The sequence below is a fragment of the Pseudophryne corroboree genome, chromosome 7 (genome assembly GCF_028390025.1).
Source record: "Pseudophryne corroboree isolate aPseCor3 chromosome 7, aPseCor3.hap2, whole genome shotgun sequence".
Taxonomy (NCBI): Eukaryota; Metazoa; Chordata; class Amphibia; order Anura; family Myobatrachidae; genus Pseudophryne; species Pseudophryne corroboree.
In genome coordinates, this window is record NC_086450.1 from 325,699,936 (window position 1) to 325,726,990 (window position 27,055).

Consider the following 27,055-nt stretch of genomic DNA (forward strand, 5'->3'; position numbering starts at 1 on the left):
GATCTGAGGCAAAATATTACATTCTTGTGTACATGGAATGGATTCCTCCGGAGAGGAAATGGTCTCTGCAGCATAAGACACAGAGACCTATTAGACATGGCTGTGTGAGAAACAAACCCCCCTACAAACACAGGAAAATGTCAGACACAGTTTTCCCCCCAAGTATGCAACAGAGAAAGAGAGAGCTTGGAGCCAGCACACACACAGCACTTCCAAAGGTAGATATATACAACTTCCTGGCGCTGACTGTGTACCTTAATAGACTACACAGTAATTTTACAGCCTCCACCCCCGCTTCTACAACCCCCTGGTACCGCACAGGATAGCTGGAGTTGCTTGGAGGGACAGCACTCCCCGTCAGTGTCTCTGGATCTGCAGGCAGGAAAATGGCGCTGAACGCTGCTGGGTCTGCTCTGAGAAGCTCCGCCCCCTGAACATGGCGCTGCTTCCCACTCCACTTCTTTATACTGAGGCCTGAGGAATTATGCTGGCAGCGTTACCGAGGTCCCTGACAGCCTTGGTGACCAGTGTAAGGTATAGGCGCTGGCTCAGGAAGCCCATCATAGCGCCGCACTGTGTACCGCTGAGCCTCCGGAGCGCAGTTAGTACTGCGCTCCCACCCTGTTGCCGCCATCTTCACACCGGCTCCCCGCTTGCTGTGGAGGCCGGTGACTCACTCGCCACTGAAATCTTCTGGCTGTTAGGGGGTGGCGGCATGCTGCGGGAGTGAGCGGTCGCCTCGGGCGGCTAACGATCATCACCCTAAGGAGCTCAGTGTCCTGTCAGCGGAGATAGTGGCCATTAACCTCTCAGGGTTGGATACTACTCCCCCCCCCTAAGTCCCACAATGCAGGGAGGCTGTTGCCAGAAGCCTCCTTATGCCTAACTCTAATAAAAAACAACAAAACTAGAAAAACTTCTATGGAGCTCCCCTAGCTGTGACCGGCTCCTCCTGGCACATTTTCTAAACTGAGTCTGGCAGGAGGGGCATAGAGGGAGGGGCCAGCCCACACTATTAAACTCTTAAAGTGCCAGTGGCTCCTAGTAGACCCTTCTATACCCCATGGTACTAATGTGCACCACAGCATCCTCTAGGACGTAAGAGAAAACAAGATTTATGGTAAGAACTCACCGTTGTTAAATCTCTTTCTGCGAGGTACACTGGGCTCCACAGGTAATGACATTGGGGTATAGAGTAGGATCTTGATCCGAGGCACCAACAGGTTAAAAGCTTTGACTGTTCCCAGAATCCATAGCGCCTCCTCCTCTATAACCCTGCCTCCGTGCACAGGAGCTCAGTTTTTGTTAACCAGTCCAATGCAGTAGCAGGTAAAAGAGACGACAACCGTTAGTAGCCACATACACCACATGTGTATGTGGAAGTAGAAGGGGACACTATATCGAGAGACCCTGAACGTCTGAGAACCAATGCCGTCTGGGCCCTGCGGGAGTGATCAGAAGTAGGATTCCGCCTTCTTGCTTGAACTTCCTTACTCTGGGCAGGAGTGACCACGGAGGGAACACGTATGGCAGCTGAAAGTTCCATGGAATTGCCAGTGTGTCCACGAACGCTGCTTGAGGATCCCTTGTCCTTGCTCCAAAGACGGGAACCTTGTGATTGTGTCGAGATGCCATCAGGTCCACATCTGGAAGGCCCCACTTGTCCACGAGTAGTTTAAAAACTTCTGGATGGAGATTCCACTCTCCGGCATGTACGTCCTGATGACGGAGAAAGTCCGCTTCCCAGTTTAGGACCCCCGGAATGAATACCGCCGATATGGCTGGCAGATGGCATAACGCCCACTGAAGAATCCTTGATACTTCCCTTATAGCCATGCGGCTTCGAGTGCCGCCTTGATGATTGATGTACGCCAGCGTGGTGGCGTTGTCCGACAGTACTTGAACAGGTCTGTTCTGAATTAAATGCTGGGCCAAATTCAGTGAGTTGAACACCGCCCGCAGTTCCAGAATGTTTATTGGGAGGAGAGACTCCTCCTTGGTCCACCGACCCTGAAGGGAGTGTTGCTCCAACACCGCGCCCCAACCCCCCAGACTAGCATCCGTCGTCAGACAGACCCAGTTGGAGATCCAGAAGGGACGACCCCTGCTCAATCGATGGTCTTGTAGCCACCAGCTCAGTGACAGACGGACCTCCGGAGACAAGCAGATCATGTGAGACCTGATCCGGTAAGGCAGGCCGTCCCACTAGGCAAGAATCAATTTCTGTAGAGGGCAGGAATTGAGCGCACTCCACCATGTCGAAAGCAGACACCATGAGATTTAGCACTTGCATCACCGAATGTATCGACACTTGCAGACGAGATAGGAAGCATCGAATCCTGTCCTGAAGTTTTAGGACTTTCTCCTGAGACAAGAACAACTGCTGGTTGTGAGTGTCCAACAACGCCCCCAGGTGCACCATGATCTGAGCAGGGACCAGGGAAGATTTCTTCCAGTTGATGAGCCACCCGTGGGCATGCAGAAACCGGATAGTCAGATCCAGAGGGCGTAGGAGAATTTCTGGGGAATTCGACGGGATCAACAAGTCATCCAGATACGGCAGCATCCTGACCCCTTGACGGCAGAGGACAGCCGTCATTACCGCCATGACCTTGGTGAAGACCCGCAGAGCCGTGGTCAAACCAAAAATAAGAATTTACTTACCGATAATTCTATTTCTCGGAGTCCGTAGTGGATGCTGGGGTTCCTGAAAGGACCATGGGGAATAGCGGCTCCGCAGGAGACAGGGCACAAAAAGTAAAGCTTTAGGATCAGGTGGTGTGCACTGGCTCCTCCCCCTATGACCCTCCTCCAAGCCTCAGTTAGGATACTGTGCCCGGACGAGCGTACACAATAAGGAAGGATTTATGAATCCCGGGTAAGACTCATACCAGCCACACCAATCACACTGTACAACCTGTGATCTGAACCCAGTTAACAGTATGATAACAGCGGAGCCTCTGAAAAGATGGCTCACAACAAATAATAACCCGATTTTTGTAACTATGTACAAGTAATGCAGATAATCCGCACTTGGGATGGGCGCCCAGCATCCACTACGGACTCCGAGAAATAGAATTATCGGTAAGTAAATTCTTATTTTCTCTATCGTCCTAGTGGATGCTGGGGTTCCTGAAAGGACCATGGGGATTATACCAAAGCTCCCAAACGGGCGGGAGAGTGCGGATGACTCTGCAGCACCGAATGAGAGAACTCCAGGTCCTCCTTAGCCAGGGTATCAAATTTGTAGGATTTTACAAACGTGTTTGCCCCTGACTAAATAGCCGCTCGGCAAAGTTGTAAAGCCGAGACCCCTCGGGCAGCCGCCCAAGATGAGCCCACCTTCCTTGTGGAATGGGCATTTACATATTTTGGCTGTGGCAGGCCTGCCACAGAATGTGCAAGCTGAATTGTATTACACATCCAACTAGCAAAAGTCTGCTTAGAAGCAAGAGCACCCAGTTTGTTGGGTGCATACAGGATAACAGCAAGTCAGTTTTCCTGACTCCAGCCGTCCTGGAACCTATATTTTCAGGGCCCTGACCACATCTAGCAACTTGGAGTCCTCCAAGTCCCTAGTAGGCGCAAGACACCACAATAAGCTGGTTCAGGTGAAACACTGACACCACCTTAGGGAGAGAACTGGGGACGAGTCCGCAGCTCTGCCCTGTCCGAATGGACAAACAGATATGGGCCTTTTTGAGAGAAAAAAACCACCAATTTGACACTCGCCTGGTCCAGGCCAGGTCCAAGAGCATGTTCACTTTTCATGTGAGATGCTTCAAATCCACAGATTTGACTGGTTTTAAACCAATGTGTTTTGAGGAATCCCAGAACTACGTTGAGATCCCACAGTGCCACTGGAGGCACAAAAGGGGGTTGTATATGCAATACTCCCTTGACAAACTTCTGGACTTCAGGAACTGAAGCCAATTCTTTCTGGAAGAAAAATCGACAGGGCCGAAATTTGAACCTTAATGGACCCCAATTTGAGGCCCATAGACACTCCTGTTTGCAGGAAATGCAGGAATCGACCGAGTTGAAATTTCTTCGTGGGGCCTTCCTGGCCTCACACCACGCAACATATTTTCGCCACATGTGGTGATAATGTTGTGCGGTCACCTCCTTTCTGGCTTTGACCAGGGTAGGAATGACCTCTTCCTGAATGCCTTTTCCCTTAGGATCCGGCGTTCCACCGCCATGCCGTCAAACGCAGCTGCGGTAAGTCTTGGAACAGACATGGTACTTGCTGAAACAAGTCCCTTCTTAGCGGCAGAGGCCATAAGTCCTCTGTGAGCATCTCTTGAAGTTCCGGGTACCAAGTCCTTCTTGGCCAATCCGGAGCCATGAGTATAGTTCTTACTCCTCTACGTCTTATAATTCTCAGTACCTTAGGTATGAAAAGCAGAGGATGGAACACATACACCGACTGGTACACCCACGGTGTTACCAGAACGTCCACAGCTATTGCCTGAGGGTCTCTTAACCTGGCGCAATACCTGTCCCGTTTTTTGTTCAGACGGGACGCCATCATGTCCACCTTTGGTAATTCCCAACGGTTTACAATCATGTGGAAAACTTCCCCATGAAGTTCCCACTCTGCCGGGTGGAGGTCGTGCCTACTGAGGAAGTCTGCTTCCCAGTTTCCATTCCCGGAATGAAACACTGCTGACAGTGCTATCACATGATTTTCCGCCCAGCGAAAAGTCATTGCAGTTTTTGCCACTGCCCTCCTGCTTCTTGTGCCGCCCTGTCTATTTACGTGGGCGACTGCCGTGATGTTTTATCCCACTGGATCAATACCGGCTGACCTTGAAGCAGAGGTCTTGCTAAGCTTAGAGCATTATAAATTTACCCTTAGCTATATTTATGTGGAGAAAAGTCTCCAGACTTGATCACACTCCCTGGAAATTTTTTCCTTGTGTGACTGCTCCCCAGCCTCTCGGGCTGGCCTCCGTGGTCACCAACATCCAAAACTGAATGCCGAATCTGCGGCCCTCTAGAAGATGAGCACTCTGTAACCACCACAGGAGAGACACCCTTGTCCTTGGATATAGGGTTATCCGCTGATGCATCTGAAGATGCGATCCGGACCATTTGTCCAGCAGATCCCACTGAAAAGTTCTTGCATGAAATCTGCCGACTGGAATTGCTTCGAAGGAAGTCACCATTTATTTTTTTTTTTACCATGGCCCTTGTGCAATGATGCACTGATTTTAGGAGGTTCCTGACTAGCTCGGATAACTCCCTGGCTTTCTCTTCCGGGAGAAACACCTTTTTCTGGACTGTGTCCAGAATCATCCCTAAGCACAGGAGACTTGTTGTCGGGATCAGCTGCGATTTTGGAATATTTAAAATCCACCCCTGCTGTTGTAACAGTATCCGAGATAGTGCTACTCCGACCTCCAACTGTTCCCTGGACTTTGCCCTTATCAGGAGATCGTCCAAGTAAGGGATAATTAAGACGCCTTTTCTTCGAAGAAGAACCATAATTTCGGCCATTACCTTGGTAAAGACCCGGGGTGCCGTGGACAATCCAAACGGCAGCGTCTGAAACTGATAGTGACAGTTCTGTACCACGAACCTGAGGTACCCTTAGTGATAAGGGCAAATTTGGGACATGGAGGTAAGCATCCCTGATGTCTCGGGACACCATATAGTCCCCTTCTTCCCGGTTCGTTATCACTGCTCTGAGTGACTCCATCTTGATTTGAACCTTTGTAAGTGTTCAAATTTTTTTAGATTTAGAATAGGTCTCACCTAGCCTTCTGGCTTCAGTACCACAATATAGTGTGGAATAATACCCCTTTTCTTGTTGTAGGAGGGGTAATTTAATTATCACCTGCTGGAAATACAGCTCGTGAATTGTTTCCCATACTGCCTCCTTGTCGGAGGGAGACCTTGGTAAAGCAGACTTCAGGAGCCTGCGCAGGGGAAACGTCTCGACATTCCAATCTGTACCCCTGGGATACTACTTGTAGGATCCAGGGGTCCTGTACGGTCTCAGCGTCATGCTGAGAGCTTGTCAGAAGCGGTGGAACGCTTCTGTTCCTGGGAATGGGCTGCCTGCTGCAGTCTTCTTCCCTTTCCTCTATCCCTGGGCAGATATGACTCTTATAGGGACGAAAGGACTGAAGCTGAAAAGACGGTGTCTTTTTCTGCAGAGATGTGACTTAGGGTAAAAACGGTGGATTTTCCAGCAGTTGCCGTGGCCACCAGGTCCGATGGACCGACCCCAAATAACTCCTCTTCCTTTATACGGCAATATTTGTGCCGTTTGGAATCTGCATCACCTGACCACTGTCGTGTCCATAAACATCTTCTGGCAGATATGGACATCGCACTTACTCTTGATGCCAGAGTGCAAATATCCCTCTGTGCATCTCGCATATATAGAAATGCATCCTTTAAATGCTCTATAGTCAATAAAATACTGTCCCTGTCAAGGGTATCAATATTTTTAGTCAGGGAATCCGACCAAGCCACCCCAGCTCTGCACATCCAGGCTGAGGCGATCGCTGGTCGCAGTATAACACCAGTATGTGTGTATATACTTTTTATGATATTTTCCAGCCTCCTGTCAGCTGGCTCCTTGAGGACGGCCCTATCTATAGACGGTACCGCCACTTGTTCTGATAAGCGTGTGAGCGCCTTATCCACCCTAAGGGGTGTTTCCCAACGCGCCCTAACTTCTGGCGGGAAAGGGTATACCGCCCATATTTTCTATCGGGGGGAACCCACGCATCATCACACACTTCATTTAATTTATCTGATTCAGGAAAAACTACGGTAGTTTTTTCACATCCCACATAATACCCTCTTTTGTGGTACTTGTAGTATCAGAAATATGTAACACCTCCTTCATTGCCCTTAACGTGTGGCCCTAATAAGGAATACGTTTGTTTATTCACCGTCGACACTGGATTCAGTGTCCCTGTCTGTGTCTGTGTCGACCGACTAAAGTAAACGGGCGTTTTAAAACCCCTGACGGTGTTTTTGAGACGTCTGGACCGGTACTAATTGTTTGTCGGCCGTCTCATGTCGTCAACCGACCTTGCCGCGTGTTGACATTATCACGTAATTCCCTAAATAAGCCATCCATTCCGGTGTCGACTCCCTAGAGAGTGACATCACCATTACAGGCAATTGCTCCGCCTCCTCACCAACATCGTCCTCATACATGTCGACACACACGTACCGACACACAGCACACACACAGGGAATGCTCTGATAGAGGACAGGACCTACTAGCCCTTTGGAGAGACAGAGGGAGAGTTTGCCAGCACACACCAAAAACGCTATAATTATATAGGGACAACCTTATATAAGTGTTTTCCCTTATAGCATCTTTTTTATATATTTTTAACGCCAAATTAGTGCCCCCCCTCTCTGTTTTAACCCTGTTTCTGTAGTGCAGTGCAGGGGAGAGCCTGGGAGCCTTCCCTCCAGCCTTTCTGTGAGGGAAAATGGCGCTGTGTGCTGAGGAGATAGGCCCCGCCCCTTTTTCGGCGGCCTCGTCTCCCGCTCTTAACGGATTCTGGCAGGGGTTAAATATCTCCATATAGCCCCCGGAGGCTATATGTGAGGTATTTTTAGCCAAAAATAGGTTTTCATTGCCTCCCAGGGCGCCCCCCTCCCAGCGCCCTGCACCCTCAGTGACTGCCGTGTGAAGTGTGCTGAGAGGAAATGGCGCACAGCTGCAGTGCTGTGCGCTACCTTAAGAAGACTGAGGAGTCTTCATGCCGCCGATTCTGGACCTTCTTCTTGTTTCAGCATCTGCAAGGGGGCCGGCGGCGAGGCTCCGGTGACCATCCAGGCTGTACCTGTGATCGTCCCTCTGGAGCTAATGTCCAGTAGCCAAAGAAGCCAATCCATCCTGCACGCAGGTGAGTTCACTTCTTCTCCCCTAAGTCCCTCGTTGCAGTGATCCTGTTGCCAGCAGGACTCACTGTAAAATAAAAAACCTAAGCTAAACTTTTCTAAGCAGCTCTTTAGGAGAGCCACCTAGATTGCACCCTTCTCGGCCGGGCACAAAAATCTAACTGGGGCTTGGAGGAGGGTCATAGGGGGAGGAGCCAGTGCACACCACCTGATCCTAAAGCTTTACTTTTTGTGCCCTGTCTCCTGCGGAGCCGCTATTCCCCATGGTCCTTTCAGGAACCCCAGCATCCACTAGGACGATAGAGAAAGGTAATGCCCGAAATTGGTAACGGAGGTTGCCAACAACAAACATCAGGTACTGCTGATGCAACATTGCAATGGGAATATGCAGGTAAGCATCCTATATATCCAGGGAGAAAGGTAACGCCCGAAATTGGTAATGGAGTTTGCCAACCGCAAACCTCAGGTACTGCTGATGCGACATTGCAATGGGAATATGCAGGTAAGCATCCTGTATATCCAGGGAGACTATATAATCCCCAGGTTCCAAGGCCAGAACAATAGAGCGAAGAGTTTCCATATGAAACTTGGAGAACCTCACAAATTTGTTCAAGGACTTGATGTTGAGAATGGGCAGAGAGGACCCATTCGGTTTCGGGACTAGGAACAGCAGTGAATAGTACCCCTTGCCTCTCTGAGCCAGAGGCACCTGTACTACCACTCCTGTGTCCAGGAGGGACTGTACCATGGAATGAAGAGTGTTTGCATTCACCTGATCCAAAGGGACGTCTGTAAGGCAAATTCGATGAGGGGGACGATTCTTGAAGGATACGGCGTAACCTCGAGTGACGACTTACCGTACCCAGGCATCTGAAGTGGTCTTCAACCATTCCTGGGTAAACCTTAGAAGTCGGCCCCCCACCCTGGGATCCCCCAGAGGGAGGCCCGCCCCGTCATGCAGCAGGCTGGTCAGTTTTAGAAGCAGGCTGATAGGCAGCGCAGGCCCGTTTAGGTTTGGAAGTACGAGCCTGTTTCGGGTACGCCTGACCCTTTGCTCTCCCTGAAGGATGAAATGAGCTAAAGGAAGTACTCTTAGCCTTCGGTACCGAAGGAGCAGTACTAGGTAGATGAGCTGTTTTAGCAGAAGCTAAGTCAGCCACTATCTTGTTGAGGTCGTCTCCGAAAAGAATGTCTCCCTTAAAGGGAGGACCTCCAGGGTTTCTTGGAGTCCAGATCCACAGAGAAGGACCGCAACCAGAGAATCCGGCGAGCCAAAATGGACATAGTAGAAGCCTTGACCGCCAGAATACCGGCATCAGAAGCCGGCTCCTTGATGAAATTAGAAGCTGCAACAATATACGACAGACATTGTCTAGCATGATCAGAAACGTTGGAAGGCAGCTCAGCTTCCAACTTCTGAGCCCACGCTCCAATAGCTTCTGCAGCCCAAGTCGCTGCAATGGTGGGCCAATGCGCAACACCAGCTAGGGTGTAAATCGCCTTTAAACAACCCTCCACGCGCTTATCCGTCGGTTCTTTCAGAGATGTGACGGTCGTTACAGGCAGAGCTGAGGATACCACACAGCCGCGCCACCTGCGAATCCACTGGCAGGAATGTCTCCCAATTTTTACTTAGCTCCGCCGCGAGGGGATAGCGAGCCGGAATCTTCTTGTGAGGCGTGAATTTCTTTCCCGAATTTTCCCAGGATTCCTGACGTATGTCAACTAAATGGTCAGAGTGAGGTAAAACTTGTTTAACCACTTTCTGACGTTTAAATCTCTCCGGTTTCTTAGGGGCAGTATCAGGCTCTGGGTCATCAGTAATTTGAAGGATTAACCTGATAGCCTCCAACAAGTCAGGAACATCTACCTGTGAAACAGCTTCCCCGTCAGAAGCATCAGAATCAGTGTCTGTGGGGTCAGTATATACGCCATCCTCATCAGATGAGGTGTCTGGGATGATGGTGGATTGTGAGGAAGTAATGGCCCGCATAGAGGACCCCTTGGTCTTAGGCGGACGAGTGTGAGATTTCTGTTTAGTCAGTGATTGGTTCAATTGCTGTAACTGAGTGGACAGTTGATCTGCCCATGGCGGATTAACCACAGGGACCATAAGCGGTTGTACCGGCACAGGAGGTTCCATAGGGGGCGTAAGTCTAGTTACCAGCGTATTCAATAACGTGGAGAAAGTAGCCAAAGGTGGATCTTTTTGAACCCCCGTTGCTACGGTCCCACTGGGGGGTAAGGAACCCCCAGAATCTGAACCCTCTGCTGCTATATTTTCCTCAAACTTGTCTGCAGCGTCAACACCACGCACTGTGGGATCAACCCCAGCTCCGTCGCCCCTTGTAGCCAACATATCTGAAAGCTCAATTCAAGGCAACACAGTACCATATCAGCAGCCCAACACCTGACAAGAACCCCCCGTGTAGTGTATTAGCACAAACAGAGAGTTCCAGAGGTATATGATGACTAAAAATCACAGAGAAAAATACACAATAAGTATATCTTGTGAAACACCTATATTAAATATAACCCTGACGCACTTAGTTAGCCCCCTCAGGTTACAGAATATAGGGATAGCAATCTGAGTGAGATACATGAAATGGAGGTCACACAGCAGTTATATGCACACACAGTCACATTGTACAATGCAGAAATTATAACATGCTATAAAACTGCGCTGGACTAGCAATACATAGTAATACTAAGTATAGCTATACACTCAATGGATATATCAATGCACAGTAAAGACTGGATGTATATCACAGGGTGCTTGTACTAAATAACCCTGATTAAATGCACTGTTTCGTAACTAACACTGTCAGCAGACATGTAGAATACTGAAGTGTCCTGTAAAATGCACAGCGCTGAAATGCAGGCGGCTTTACAGAGGAGGATTTGCTCAAACAGTCACAGGATCAGCTTCGCTTGCCCCAATGGCGCCCAAACGCTGACAGGGAGTGAAGCAGAGAGAGATATGCAGCTCCAGGGTGGGAACATTTACTCTAAATGGCGGGCTGGGGGAGGGGCTACAGGTCAAAGCCTTATCCCCTTGCTGGACGTCATCACCGGGTACTGCGGGCTTTATAGTAAACAGTTTTAGTAAAACCGACCTGTGCCCCTGCCCTGGTGGTCTAGTGGGGTCCCTGTACTACCACAGTGTCAACGTCAGCGCGCGCGGCCTGCCTCCCAACGGTCGCTCCAGATCGCGATTTCCATCGGGTCCCGCCTGGGGGACCCACTTATCGCCTCCCTGAGTGCGGCCACGCGATCCTGGAGAGCTGCGGTGGGGTGTGTGACTGACAGATGAAAACCGGAGCCTCCGCTTTAAGTACCCGGCAACCATGGAGCGAGAGTATACAGCGCCGCTGGGGGAGGTGATGGAGCTGCAGCAGGAGATGCCTGACTGACATCTAACACTCACAGTGTCTCTGCTGCAGCCCTTGAAGTCTTCATTTTTTCACTTACAAAAGCTCTTCTGAGGGCTGCTGGAGCAGCCTACCTGTTGTATGCCTGCACTGCATGGCACCATCTAAAAAACTGAGCTCCTGTGCACGGAGGCGGGGTTATAGAGGAGGCGGCGCTATGCATTCTGAGAACAGTCAAAGCTTTTAGCCTGTTGATGCCTCGGATCAAGATCTTACTCTACACCCCAATGTCATTCCCTGTGGAGCCCAGTGTACCCCGCAGCAGAAAGGGGTATAACTGAGGAGACTGGGGTGACTGGGAGATAGTGGGTGACTGAGGAGGCTGGGGTGGTGGGGAATAGTCGGTGACTGAGGAGCCGGTGGTGACAGAAGGATAGGTGGTAACTGAGAAGGCTGGGGTAACAGGGAGAGAGTGAGTGACTGAGGAGGATGGGGTGACAGGGGATAGAAGGAGACTGAGGAGGCCGGCGTGACAGGGAAATAGCCAGGGACTGGGGAGGCTGGGGGATAGGTGACTAAGTAGACTGGGGTGACAGGGAGATAGCCAGTGACTTGGCAGGCTGGGGTGACAGGGGTATAAGAGGTGACTGGACAGGGCGGGGTGACATGGGGATGAATGTAAGGTGACTGGACAGGCAGGGGTGACAGGGGGATGGACAGTGGCTGGACAGACAGGGGTGACAGGGAGATAGAAGGTGACTGGACAGGCAGGGGTGACAGGGGGATGGATGGTGGCTGGACAGGCAGGGGTGATAGGGGGGATAGAAGGTGACTGGATAGGCAGGGGCGACAGAGGGATGGATGGTGGTTGGACAGGCAGGGGTGATAGGGGTGACTGGACAGGCAGGGGTGACTGAACCCCTGAGCAGACAGTTACAGCTGTGTGTGAGAAAAAATTCTGTAGATCCTGCACCTAAGGTAGTACAGTAGTAAAAGTAGTTTCACATACAAAAAATACAACATATATGGGTGTAGTCAATTCTTGTCGGAAACTGCTGTCTTGTCAGAAAGACGCCAGTTTCCGACTTTTTTTAGGTTGGAAGGGGTTCCGACTTATTCAATGATGGCTCTGTTTTTCCGACAAGTCGGGAATTCCAACTTGTCGGAAAGTACTCGGATCGGCGGCACCATGTGTATTGTCGGAAACGCGGCCAAATCCCACAGGTTTTAGCCCCGTTTCCGAGAATGTCAATCCGACTTGGTACTGTCGGCTTTGGCCGCTCATTGAATACGAGGATGTTGGATCATTTCCGTCGGAAAGGATCCGACATCTATTGAATACACCCCATAGTATATGTATGTGGGTAATTCCCTATGGTAGTGATATGTCGTGTTGGTGGTGCTCCCTTGGATTTAGAAATACTGATCAAACTGAAAAATCCTTCTGCTTATAGAAAAAGCAAGAAAGGGAGGCAAAGAGGTAACCCTCTTTTGTGGGGGCACACTTGTGTAACAATATAACTTTTATTTATTTATTAATAAAAATAGTACATTGAAAGATCCTATATATAGCAAGAAATACATAATTAGTTTGCCTCTTTTAGGATAGAACTAGTAAGTAGTGTGGAGGAAAAGAAAAGGACGTATTATCACTAACTTAAACTGTACACAAAAAAAATGACAGATACTTTCATCTAGACTAAAGGGCCGATGGGTGACCCGGTGGCGGGGGAGAGGTGACGGGGACTTTACTCCCCGTCTCCCGGATCCATAGCAGTGCATGCTAATATGAACGAGATTGTCCATATTGGCTTGCATGCACAAGCGACCCGGCACCAACAATGAACGTTATGAAGGAGTTCTCGTTCATTAATGAACGAGAACGTTCATATCATTCAGTTATATCTTTAAATGTGTAGGGCCTATTACACTTAAGTGATAATCAGCCCTTTTCTCTGCCTCCACACTACTTACTAGTGTCTATACAAAAAGAAGCAAACTAATTATGTATTTTCTTGCTATATACTGTATATAGTATCTATTACTGTACTATTTTTAGGAATAGTTATATTTTAATAAATTGTTACACAAGTGTGCCTCCACAAAAGAGTGTTACCTCTTTCCCTCCCCTTCTTGATTTTTCTATAAGCAGAAGGATGTTTCTGTTTGAACAGCTGTGTGTGAATAAGATCCAGGCAGTAAACAGTTAACTGTGTGTGTGTGTGTGTGTGTGTGTGTGTGTGTGTGTGTGTGTGTGTGTGTGTGTGTGTGTGTGTGTGTGTGTCTATCAGCATGGATACTCACACTGTGCTGCTGTGTCCTGAAATGGGACACTGCAGGGAGAAGGCAGAGGGGAGAGCAGGCTGCTCTTTCAGCATGGCAGTGATCTTATGGTAGCATCTAGTTTACCTTCGTGGACAGGACCTTTCCCATAACCCTCTGAGCACATGTCACAATCTATTTGGAATAGTAAAGTGTGGCGAGCGAAGCGAGACACCGAGCCCGAAGCGTGGCGAGCGAAGCGAGCCCGCGAGGATCCAATGCTGCATAGAAGAAAAAAAAATTACCCCAAACGAATGGAGAACAAAGAAAACATTTAGGTGCTGTAAGGGCAGAAGTTCTCTCCTGCCCTCTCGTTTTGTCACTTCCAGGTCCTGAGCATGAAGGTAACAGACACAACCGTGATGTTATATCTGGGCTGCAGCTTCCTGTATAATCATGCTGAGAGGACACCAATGAGGACCTCGGGGCTGTTCTTGCAACTGCCTGCAGCAGTCTCTAGTGCTCACTGCTCATAATTCCGGGAACTGGAGCGTACAGCATGGAATCCCCGGGACCCTGCCTCTGTAGGCAGGTCACAGGAGATTCCGGAATGCCGTTCCTGATGACATCAATTTACAAAAGACCTCCAGGAATGGTGTTCCAGAGCGTTCTGGCCCCAAAATAGCCCTGCCTGCAGCCACAGTACACTTTGTATTGAATTACTAAACATACTGTGAGGCTGCAAGACACCAGGAAGAAAGCTAATTACCATATGGAAGTGGCATGTTGTAAAGAGGGATTTCCAAAAAAGTTAGCAGTCACAAATTCACTGGTAGTCACATGTTTATGACTGTTAATTTATTATTTAAAATTTATTGTGTGCTAATGCCAAGGATATTTCCAACTGAGAAATTACACCCTATGGGATCCATTGTCACAATATACAATATAAAAAACAGCTTCTGTGGAACTAAAAGTTCCAGAATGTTCCAGTTTGCAATAGTGCACAATAGACTTCACTTTATATACCACTGAAAGAACACCAGGTATTAGCCCACACAGCATCTTCTGCAATTTCTAAAAATAATTCTGACTGAGCAGAGCTGCAGGTATAGCCTGCCCACGTGACATATACGTTTTATGTATTGCTGCACCATGGAAGCAGGCCCACATGCATGCCACATCCACTGTGCATAAATATGCTCCGTCAGTGTTTTAAAACCTCCATAATTTCTTGATCCAAAGCTACAATACATAAACTGTGATGAGAAGCGCAAATCTCCACTTTATTTTGAATAATAGCAACAACCTGTACTTGTCATTATACGCGAGTATGTAGTAATATTCTCAGGGCAGGCACATATATCAGGCAAAGCCACATATTATACATGTATGAGGAAATGTATGTACAGTATCTCAATGCATTACACTGTACAGCACCCTTACACAGCCACACTGCAGCTGTCGCACAGCACAGTGCACATAGAGGACAAAGTCAAGCAGGCGAGCACATGGCCCACATGCCAAGCTGCACTGTGTGACTTCACTAATGCTCATAATCTCGCCCACCCAATGATAACACAACAAATCACATGGAACAATATAAGCCAATAAGAACGCGCTTCTTTTCTGCCTACCCCATGTCTGAGTCTATAACAAGAGGTGTGATTGGCTGGCCGGTGACAGGGTGGAAGGTTATATAAGTAGCACGAGAGGCGGGATTCAGGATAGTTATTGCATCAATATATACAACAAGAAAGTGGGCGCTAGTGTATTGACTGTGAGACACCTTTAAAAACACTAATTCGGTGGCTGCAGCTTCTATATTTGAGGTGCCGATCCTCAAAAAAATATATAGACAAGTATAGAAACAAAATAAGAAGCGCTGTCACCAATAGTGAAGAATGTTAAAAATATATTTATTACCGTTATAACACACAATATATTAAAACAAATGAAACCCTTTCTGCTGAAATGTTATCAAAGCTGCAATATAGCTAAAATGGTAACTTTATATTATTAATATTAGGAGGCTCCTTTCATTATAAGATGTTACAGTTCCTTGAAAAAGTCCTTGGATGTACTTAAGTGAATGGAGAAATCTCCAGAGTGTGCACACTCCTCAGGTGGAACCACTAATGCAGAAGTTCACTATTGATCCTTTGTATTATTATATGATCCACACGAATAATTTGTAAAAGGGTCCACTGCAGAATACAAATGAAATCAGATGATATGTTTCTTTTACCTCCGTTCAAGCACTGAACTATAATGGTCCAATAATTAAGAGACTTTTCTGGGGTGCATCATTAAACATTCATTTGATGTTTCAATTAGAATCAGAGCATGGCCCGTTCTATAGCAGCGTTCAGTTCATATAATATGCTTACCCCCGTCTCTATTAGTTCCGGACCCGCCGAGGTTTCATTCACCGATGCGGGCGCCGGCTGCTCGTGGCTTGTACTCGGTGTGAAGGATCTGCACGGAGCTTGAGGTTGCCTTGCTCCGACTGTGGTTCCCGTATGTGGATCAATCGATGGGGCAAAAATGGAGCCACCAGCATCGATTATTCAGCAGAAAAGAATGGCAGGATACTTACTAGTTATTGCATCATGCGTGGCAGCGCAGACGAGTGCTGTTAGCTGTAGGAAATGGTGTGTGCTATGCCAGGGGTGGTCTTCAGTTTGCCGGCTGTCAAGATCCCGGCGCACAGTATACCGGCGCCGGAATCCCGACAGCCGGCATACCGACACTTTCTCCCCCTCTTGGGGGTCCACGACCCCCCTGGAGGGAGAACAGATAGCTTGCCCGCAGCGTGGCGAGTGCAGCGAGGCCGCACGGGGCTCATTTGCGCTCGCCCAGCTGTCGGTATGCAGGCGGTCGGGATTCCGGCGCCGGCATGCTGGTCGCCAGGAGCCCGGCCGCCGGCATACCCTACTACACCCCTGTGCTAGTACCTGCACGTTATAGGACACATTAATATCATAAGAAACGTTTGCTAAGGGAGACAGTGACTTGTTATGCAGGAGTGTGATGATGGAGAGTTAATGGGGGTACACATGGTGAGATCCGTGCTTAATTTTTAAGTAATCTGACTAGCGATGCGCGGCCCCGCCCACGTGTGTACCCCCCTTTAGGGTTGCGTATTTTCTCACAATGGCTCACTGAATGCTCGCCAGCTTGTGTCTCACATGCAGATAGCTGCGTCACACATGCAATGTTTCTGCTCCCTCCTTGATGACTATGCAACGGAGTGGAGTGATGCTGGTATGCAACTTTCCTGCATTTGTGTAATTCTTGGCTTCTTCATTGCTCTCCCTTATGCCACATTATCTCATTTCAAGCAACGTCACAAATTCTAAGCAATTGGATCAGACACTCACACAGCATTGTGAACATAACATTTGCATGACAATACTTGCATTTAAAATACATGCATGTGAAATGGAGTATGGTTGCAGAGTATGTAATTTAACTAACCATGCAATGATTGTTTGGAGAATTAACACAATATTAAGGGATTGTGGTTATTTCTGGAGCCAAGGTGACAAAGCTGTGACATGCAGCGAAACCCGTTGGTGTAAAGAGCTGAGCAGTACTGGACATTGGATTTAACACCTAGAGGCGAGCCTAGACATTCTTAAAGGGGAACAACTGCGATACATCAGCTACATAAAGCCCAGGAGCTTAAAACAGGTCTACAATTGGGACCATCATTGAGCTGCCTTGTGGTCACCTATTGGTTCATTCCCACAGTGGATAACAACTGACATCGCGGTTTTGCCAATTACCAGGACTGTGCTGAGTGGCTAGCGCCGGCTCTGATGGCCAGAGTATGCAAAGCAGGGAGGCGCTCTCCCTGCTCTGCTACTTTGTGTCACGAACCGGTCACTCACCGCTGCAGGTTCTGTGGTCCGTCCATTGCCGGCGCGGATGCTCACGGTGCTGTGCAGCTGTGGGGGGACGCGGTGAGGTCGGTGGAAGAGGTGATGCAGGTTCTGGGAGTCGGAAGTGCGGGGACCTAATAGCCGGAGGCGCCTCTGTATGTCTGCAGTATAGGAGGTGGCCATGTTGGAGACCAAATGCAGCACCTGTGGGTAAGTGTTAGCCAATCCCGTCCCTGTGCTGCCTATAAGTAGGCTGGGATTATTTCACTCTTGGCCAGAGCATTGTTGTAGCTACCCTGTACCCTAGCTTTGTGCTCTCCCTGTGAATTTCCGTGTGATCCCAGTGGTCCTGATATCGCCTACACTCCCAGAGAGGTCTGCCTGCAGCCTTCACCGCAAGTGATCCACCAGCTCCCTGCTGTGCTGTCAATCAATCGCTCTCCAAGTGGCAACAAGTGGATTCCCGGAGTCCCGTGAGAGGTTATGCTGTTCGTTCAGTGACTGCCTGCTAGAATTACACAGCCTGTAAAAGTTTCCACTTAATCCTGGTCCTCGTTTACTCATTTGTCAGTTAACCCATTCCTCACCGTTGTCTTCTACTGCAGTTCTTCACAGTGTTTCAAGTATAATCTTCACAACCTGCGAGTACTTCTTTCAGTATTGTATCTACATTTTTTGCATCATTCAAAGACAATTCTTCACAGTTCTCCAGGTCAGCCTTTAAGCATCAGTAACAAGTCTTCACAGTTATTCATCTTTGTCTACAATATCCAGTTAACACTCCTTTACAGTTTGGCACCAATCTTTGCTTCATATTGGACAATTCCTTCACTAATCTTCAGGCACGTTTTATCTTATTCATATGAACATTTCTTCAATGCATCTTTAATACAGATCCTGCTTATCGTTATGCCATTCATTGCAGTACATCCATCTATATATGGTGTCTAATGATTGTCATTTAACTCCTTACTGGAATTGTAGCTTTCTAATAAATATATGAAGCAGAACTTTCTTCGTCCTCCCTGTTTCTACCATACTCCGGCACCAACACCTTTGGTTGGTCCTAGGTTAAGGGATTCACAAAATCAGTCGGTCCTGACAGTAAGCACTGGCCCCATGGATCCGTTTGGTGACCAAACCGCAGGAGGCAGTGCTACAGCAAATATTCTTTCCCGTCTGGATAATCAGGAGTCCATACAGATGCAAATAGTTCAGTTTACGCAAACTATAGCGGATCGCTTGGATGCTCTTCATACAGCTACAATGACACCACAAGTTCAAGTTCCAGCTCCAGTGGTCTCTGCTTCCACAGTGGTTCCTCCGGTGACACTGCCTATGTCTCGTCTGCAGTTGCCTTCGCCAAGCAAGTTTGACGGTACCCCAAAGCTTTGCAGAGGATTTCTGAATCAATGTGAGATTCAGTTCGAACTGTTGTCTGCTAGTTTTCCATCAGCCCGTTCTAAGATCGCATATATCATTGCCCTCCTGTCTGGTCAGGCCTTGGAGTAGGCGTCGCCGCTGTGGTAGAGGGGAGACCCTATTCTTTCTAATTATAATGAATTTGTACCTTCCGGAAAATCTTCGATGAAATGGGAAGAACCACCTCAGCATCTTTGGAGATTCTCCGTTTACGTCAAGGCTCACGCCCTGTTAGTCAATATATTATTCAATTTTGCACCTTGTCTTTAGAATTAAACTGGAACGAAGAGGCCCTGGTCGCAGCTTTTTGGAATGGACTTTCAGATAGAATCAAGGATGATTTAACCATTCTTGATGTGCCAACTAAACTGGACGAATTAATTTCCATCTGCAATAAACTTGATCAACGTTACAGAGAGCGCTGCTTAGAGAAATCCAAAGTTGAGCGATTTAACGCGCATTCTCGATCCTAGACCTCCTCGAGATCCTTCTTTGTCTCAGTCTCCTGTGACAACAGAAGAGCCTATGCAGATCAAATGCTCTTGTCTTACGGAAGAGAAACAAATTAGTCGGCGACAGGGTAACCTCTGCATGTACTGCAGGTCCTCTGAACATTTCATTAAGTTCTGCAAACTTCAGCCGGGAAACTCTCGTTCCTATCTTATTCAAGAGAGGTTAAGCTAGGAGTTACCTTGGAATCACATTCCAGGAAGGAGCCAACTTTGCCTATTTGTTTGGAAGTCCCAGGTTCTACAGTTAAAGTTTCAGCTCTCCTAGATTCCAGTGCAGCCGAGAACATCATCACTTCAGCCTTTGTCATATGATCTAAAGTTCAAACCGTTCCCCTGAGAGTAGTAGTTTCTGTTACAGCAGTGGAGGGAAGGCGAATTTCAGAAGGCATAATTACTCATCGAACCATATTTCTCAAGATGAAAGTTGGTGTGCTCCATTCAGAATATATTTTCTTCCTCGTGATTCCCAAAGCCTCTTATGATGTGATACTTGGATTACCTTGGCTGCAGAAATATAATCCACAGTTGAGCTGGCGAACCATGGAAATTCTTTTGTCGGGTGAATCTTGTACCAAGGATTGTTTAGCTTCAGTTAAACCCCTCCAGTCAGTTAGTCTTCCCGAGTTACCTTCAGTCTATCTATCTTTTGTGGATGTCTTCAGTAAACAAGCGGCTGACTCCTTGCCCCCTCATCGCGAATGGGACTGCCCAATCGATTTAGTGCCGGGCAAAACAACTCCTAGGGGTCGAATTTATCCACTGTCCATTCTGCAGACTCAAGCTATGTCTGATTGTATACAAGAGAATTTATCCAAAGGGTTTATTAGACTATCTTCTTCACCTGCAGGAGCCAGATTATTTTTAGTTAAGAAGATAGTGGCTTGCGACCATGCATATATTATCGCGGGCTTAATGGCAACATTTAATCAACGATTTGCACACACAACTCCAGATTTTAGACAAATGTTGAAGCACTTGATCTGCCGCTGGGACCTACTGAGTTTGCAAAGGATGGAACTCTGGCACACAAGGATGATAACCAAAGTTAGTGTAAAACGGTTTTGATTCTGAAGATCGATGAAGAAGATTATTATGAGCAAATTCTGCCAATGGAAGGTAGTCTCATCCTGTGAAGAAGATATGTATAACCGGAGAAAAGTTTCAAGATCTTCATTTACTCTTTCAGTTTGTCCATCTGTCTGGGGATGATATGCAGAAGAAAAATTCAACGTAATGTTTAATGAAGAACAAAGCAACCTCCAAAACTTGGCTACAAACTGTATTCCACGATAAGAAACAATCTCTTGAAGAAGGCCATGCAACTTGAAGATCTTGCCTCAACAAGAAACTTTGCTGTTATTGCTGGCGATCCAGAGACCCTTATGCGAGCGCAGTGGATGCACTGAAGTCGCCTTGGCCTTACCGGCTGATCTGTCTATTTCCTCCGATTCCGTTGATCCCAAGGGTGCTCAAGAGGTTCAGACATCAAGGAGTGCAGGCAATCCTGATTGCCCGGAGACCTTGGTACGCGGATCTTCTGGGCATATCTGTAGAAGACCCTTGGACTCTGCCACTAAGAAGGGATCTTCTTCAGCAAGGACCGTTAGTCTACACGGACTTACGGCGGTTTCGTTTGATGGCATGGAAGTTGAGCGGAACATCCTAGCTCATAAGGGACTTTCCAAGAAAGTCAGTGCCACCATGGTGCAAGCCAGAAAGCCTGTGATGTCAAGACACTATCATCATATCTGGAGGAGATATGTCTCCTGGTGCGAGGAGCGCACATAGCCTGCAAAGATCCACTTGGGGAGGTTCCTCCGTTTCCTGCAGGCTGGTGTGGATAAAGGCTTAAGGCTGGGTTCCCTAAAAGTCATAGCTACAGTTATGCCCCCTGTAGCTGTGCCCCCAGTAGAGTTATGCCCCCTGTAGCTGTGCCCCCAGTAGATTTGCCAGCAGTAGTTGTGCCCCTGTAGTTTTGCCCCCTGTTGCTGTGCCCTCAGTAGTTTTCCCCCCGTTGCTGTGCCCTCAGTAGTTTTGCCCCCTGTTGCTGTGCCCTCAGTAGTTGTGCCCCTGTAGTTTTGCCCCCTGTTGCTGTGCCCTCAGTACTTGTGCCCCCAGTAGATTTGCCCCCTGTAGCTGTACCCTCAGTAGTTTTGCCCCCTGTTGCTGTGCCCCATGTAGTTTTGCCCCCTGTTGCTGTGTCCCATGTAGTTTTGCCCCCTGTTGCTGTGCCCCATGTAGTTTTGCCCCTGTAGTTTTCCCCCCTGTTGCTGTGCCCTCAGTAGTTTTTCCCCCTGTTGCTGTGCCCTCAGTAGTTGAGTCCCTGTTGCTGTGCCCTCAGTAGTTGTGCCCCGTTGCTGTGCCCTCAGTAGTTGTGCCCCCAGTAGATGTGCCCCCTGTTGCTGTGCTCTCAGTAGATGTGCCACAGGTAGCTGCGCTTACAGAAAACCCCCCCAAAAAAACTCACCAGCCCCGCTCCTTCTTCCAGACCGCTGCTGCTGTACTCCGTCTCCAGCCGCCGCTCCTCGGATCCATGGGAGAGACGTCTTTCCCATAGCGCTGCACACAGACACTGGAGTTCAATTATGATCTCTAGCGTCTGACGCCACTCCCACAATTCCGTGCGGTGCGCAATGATGTCAGGCGCACAGCATGGCACCAGTGGGAAATGACAGGCGGCGGTGGTGGTAGCGGCGCCCCGGGCAAAAATCCCGTTTCCCGCTGCAAGAGCCGCTACTGGTTGGTAACTACTATGGGCTGGTGAAAATAGAATTCATTCTGTTTTGGAATTATTAAGTTTAAGGTGGCCAGAATACATCCAAGATGAAACAGTAGAAAGACATTCAGTGATGCAGGCCAATACCTATGGTGAAAAATCTGGGGTGGATAAGTAGATTTTGGTATGATCCGCATACAGAAGATACTAAAATCCAAAAGAGCTGATCAGTTTGCCAAAAGATAGATTAAAAAAAAGTAGAGGGCCTAAGGCTGAGCTTTGTGGTACTCCGACTGATAGACTTTGTGAAGAGAAGGTGGAATCAGAGAAGCGAACCCTAAAAGAGAGATTACCGTATATACTCGAGTATAAGTCGACCCGAATATAAACCTGGGAAAACTTATTGACTCGAGTGTAAGCCTAGGGTGGGAAATGCAGCTCTAGCCGTACACAGCCCTCATACTGCCAGATATGCCCCCACAGTGCCAGATATGCCCCCACAGTGCCAGATATGCCCCCACAGTGCCAGATATGCCCTCACACTGCCAGATATTCCCCCACAGTGCCAGATATGCCCCCACAGTGCCAGATATGCCCTCATACTGCCAGATATTCCCCCACAGTGCCAGATATGCCCTCATACTGCCAGATATGCCCCCACAGTGCCAGATATGCCCTCATAGTGCCAGATATGCCCCCACAGTTCCAGATATTCCCCACGGTGCCAGATATGCCCTCATAGTGCCAGATATGCCCCCTCAGTGCCACATATGCCCCCCCCCCAAGAGCCAAATATGCTCCCCCAGTGCTAGGTACAACTTACCCTCCTCGTTCCCCCGCTGTTTTGTGAAGGAGGTACACGGAGGGCACAGCGCGCGCCTCTCCTGTGTCCCTCCTGCGCCTCCGGCTGCGGGTCTGTTAAATGAAGTGCCAGTTCGTGAGCCAATCAGAGCTCACGAACGGGTACTTCATTTAATAGACCCGCCGCTGCTGCCGAAGACGCAGGAGGGACACAGGAGAGGCGCGCGCTGTGCCCTCCATGTCCCTCCTTCCCAGGCACTGACTCGAGTATAAGCCGAGGGGTTTTTTTCAGCATTAAAAAAAAGTGCTGAAAAAGTCGGCTTATACTCAAGTATATACGGTATATAGGTAGGATGAGAACCAAGTAAGGGCTGTGTCCTAAAGACATAGAAATTGTAGTGTTTGTATGAGAAGAGAGTGGTCAGCAGTATCAAAAGCAGCAGCGATCTAGAGAAATAAGAAGCGAGTAATGTCCTGTAGACTTAGCAGTGACCAGATTAGGTTTTGGCTAGTGCTTATTTAGTTGCCATGTTGTCTATGTATGTATTAATGGGGGTAATTCTGAGTTGATCGCAGCAGCAAGTTTGTTAGCAATTGGGCAAAACCATGTTAAGGGGCAGACTAGATGGGCCAAGTGGTTCTTATCTGCCGTCAAATTCTATGTTTCTATGTGCACTGCAGGGGGGGGGGACAGATATAACAGTTGCAGAGAGAGTTACATTTGGGTGGGTTATTTTGTTTCTGTGCAGGGTTAATATTGGCTGCTTTATTTTTACACTGCAATTTAGATTTCACTTTGAATACACCACACCCAAATCTAACTCTCTCTGCACGTTATATCTGCCTCCCCTGCAGTGCACATGGTTTTGCCCAACTGCTAACAAATTTGCTGCTGCAATCAACTCAGAATTAGGCCCAATGTACTGCATGCATGTATGTATGTATGTATGTATGTATGTATGTATGTATGTATGTATGTGTGTGTATATGTATATATGTATATATATATATATATATATATATATATATACACACACACATACAATTTTCTAGTCAAATCAGAAGACCAACATGCCATATCAAATGCAAGTGAAGGTTTATAGCATCATAAGCTACATAAACAAATGTCATCAATTCATAAAATGTACTGTAGTTAAACATGCAAGAAGAGCTTCCATTCAAATACTTATCAGCAGATATAAGATATTTAGATAGGAGGTGTGGCATCAGACTGGCGGCCTGACAGCCGTTTTGGTGCCCTCAGGCACATTCATCCAGAGGAAAAGCAAGTACGCAACCAGACACTGAGCAGAAAACAACAAATAAACTTTCATGAGCATCTACACCTGATCCCCAATTACATCCAGAGGCGTGCACTCACCTAATTCAAGAAATCCCTGCTCCAGCAGCTTCTATACAACGCATGTCAGTCCCGGCACCCGTTCCAGCTGCGTATATAGGTGGTCATTCCGAGTTGATCACTCGCTAGCTGTTTTTAGCAGCCGTGCAAACGCTATGCCGCCTCCCACTGGGCGTGTACTTTAGCTTAGCAGAAGTGCGAACAAAAGGATCGCAGAGCAGCTACAAATTTTTTTGTGCAGTTTTAGAGTAGCTCAAAACCTACTCAGCGCTTGCAATCACTTCAGACTGTTCAGTTCCTGTTTTGACGTCACAAACACGCCCTGCGTTTGCCCAGCCACGCTTGCGTTTTTTCGAACACTCCCTGAAAACGGTCAGTTGACACCCAGAAACGCCCACTTCATGTCAGTCACTCTGCGGCCAGCAGTGCGACTGAAAAGCTTTGCTAGTCCCTGTGTAAAACAACATAATTCGTTGTAATAGTATGTCGCGCGTGCGCATTGTGCCGCATACGCGTGTACAGAAGTGCCATTTTTTTGCCTCATCGCTGCACAGCGAACGAATGCAGCTAGTGATCAACTCGGAATGACCACCATAGTTCCAGATGTTCGCACTCTCAACTTAACTATAGCAACAGGGCGGTGTTCCATAAAGACTACTAGGTCCAATCTTATAAAAGTACCGAAATATAGGTACATACAAAGCCTTCAATATCAGGCAGTAGGTAATTTATTATAATTTGCAGGCGCATCATAAGAATATTTGATGTTTCGATCCTTTAGGAACTTCTGTCAAGAAAGCATCCATGTAACAACAGAAACACCTTACAGATCCATAAGACAACAATGACCATGTAGCCCCTTTTATAGCAGTGCTAGCTTATCAGGCCAAACCCACGCACCAGTTATAGGCTGAATGATTCCTCAAGTAGAAACCAGAATTATCACAAAATCAAGGATACACTGAACACCACGCGTGCACCACCGTACAAATATTCAATAAAATATAAATGCCATTAAGCTAATAATTATAGCTCCCAAAAATCTTGATAAACAGCAGTGCTGTGAAACCGGGGCTGTAAAACGTAACTGGAAGGGACTTAGGGGGGAGATGTACTAAGCAGTGATAAAAGTGGAGAAGTGAGCCAGTGGAGAAGTTTTATAATATGCAAATTATAAATGTTATAAATGTTACATCTATGCGGATTGGTTTCCATGGGCAATTTCTCCACTGGCTCACTTCTTAGTACATCTCCTACTTAGGGGTATATGCAATTGCGGTCGAATTGCTGCGAAAGTTGAAAAACGGGGCATTTTCGACAAAAAAAACATGTCGAATTGGATTCGACAATGCAATACAGTACTTTTCGACAAAAAAACGGACGTTTCAGATTCGACTTTTTGCAATTCGACATTTTTAAAATTCGACATGTCTGCAGTGGTAAAAATGCGGCTTTTCGACAAAAGTATATTCAATTGAAGAATGTTGATTCGACAACAGTGCTTTTCGACAGTAATTTCGTCAATTTCATTCCGCCTCACTTTGCTGGCGGAATCTAATAAAAAATTTTTAAAAACATGTTTTGTTTTTTTTTGCGTTTTTTTTTTATTGCTAATAGCATATCTATTTATATTATAAGGGATTATGTACTTGGTTTGTCTATTAGGAGACACAAGTATTATTTATAAAATTTTTAAAAGATTATTTATTTATTTTTTAACTGACTAGCATGGTTTTCAGTGGGAAGGGGTGGGAATGGGTTAAAATCCTGAAAAAAAAATGCGTGGGGTCCCCCCTCCTAAGCATAACCAGCCTCGGGCTCTTTGAGCCGGTCCTGGTTGTAAAAATATGGGGGGGAAATTGACAGGGGATCCCCCGTATTTTTAGAACCAGCACCGGGCTCTACGTCCGGTCCTGGTGCAAAAAATACGGGGGACAAAAGACGTAGGGGTCCCCTGTATTTTTAACACCAGCACCGGGCTCCACTAGCTGGAGAGAGAATGCCACAGCCGGGGGACAGTTTTATACCGGTCCCTGTGGCCGTGGCATTAAATCCCCAACTAGTCACCCCTGATCGGCGTACCCTGGAGGAGTGGGGACCCCTTAAATCAAGGGGTCCCCCCTCCAGCCACCCAAGGGCCAGGGGTGAAGCCCGAGGCTGTCCCCCCATCCATGGGCTGCGGATGGGGGGCTGATAGCCTTGCGTCAAAGAAAAGAATATTGTTTTTTGCAGCAGAACTACAAGTCCCAGCAAGCCTCCCCCGCAAGCTGGTACTTGGAGAACCACAAGTACCAGCATACGGGGGGGGGGAGAACGGGACCGCTGGTACCTGTAGTTCTACTGCAAAAAAAATACCCAAATAAAAACAGGACACGCACACCGTGAAAGTAAAACTTTATTACATACATGCCGACACACACATACACATACACGAGGTTCGGTCCACTTCTCCAAGTAGAATCCATGGGGTACCTGAAAATAAAATGATACTCACCAAAATCCAGTGTAGATCTGTCCTCTTATTTTTTGTAATCCACGTACTTGGCAAAAAAAACAAACCGCATACCCGATCCACGCACTGAAAGGGGTCCCATGTTTACACACTCTGTGACAGGAGTCACGGGGGGTCCAGCATTCGGGGAAAGGGGTCCCATGTGTAAACATGGGACCCCTTTCAGTGCGTGGACCGGGGTATGCGGTTTGTTTTTTTGCCAAGTACGTGGATTACAAAAAAGAACAGGACACACTGGATTTAGGTGAGTATAATTTTATTTTCAGGTACCTACTTGGAGAAGTGGACAGAGGTCGGCGTGTGAACATAGGTAAGTATGTGTGTGTCGGCA

At 47.7% G+C, this 27,055-nt stretch overlaps 1 protein-coding gene across 10 annotated transcripts in view; it reads right to left on the bottom strand.

Moving 5' to 3' along the window:
* The window catches only part of METTL18 (methyltransferase 18, RPL3 N3(tau)-histidine), a 379,064-nt gene that overhangs the window by 9,282 nt on the left and 342,727 nt on the right, over nucleotides 1-27,055 (bottom strand). Inside the window, exon 1 of one of the 10 annotated variants that reach the window (XM_063934332.1) lies at nucleotides 13,820-13,927. The exons of 6 other annotated variants lie outside the window; for them this stretch is intronic. Coding sequence is in view for 2 of the 4 variants with exons in the window: in XM_063934324.1 (XP_063790394.1) it covers nucleotides 13,557-13,630 (74 nt within the window). In the remaining 2 variants the exon portion in view is untranslated. 3 more of the 10 variants (XM_063934331.1, XM_063934324.1, XM_063934328.1) reach the window with 3 other exon arrangements.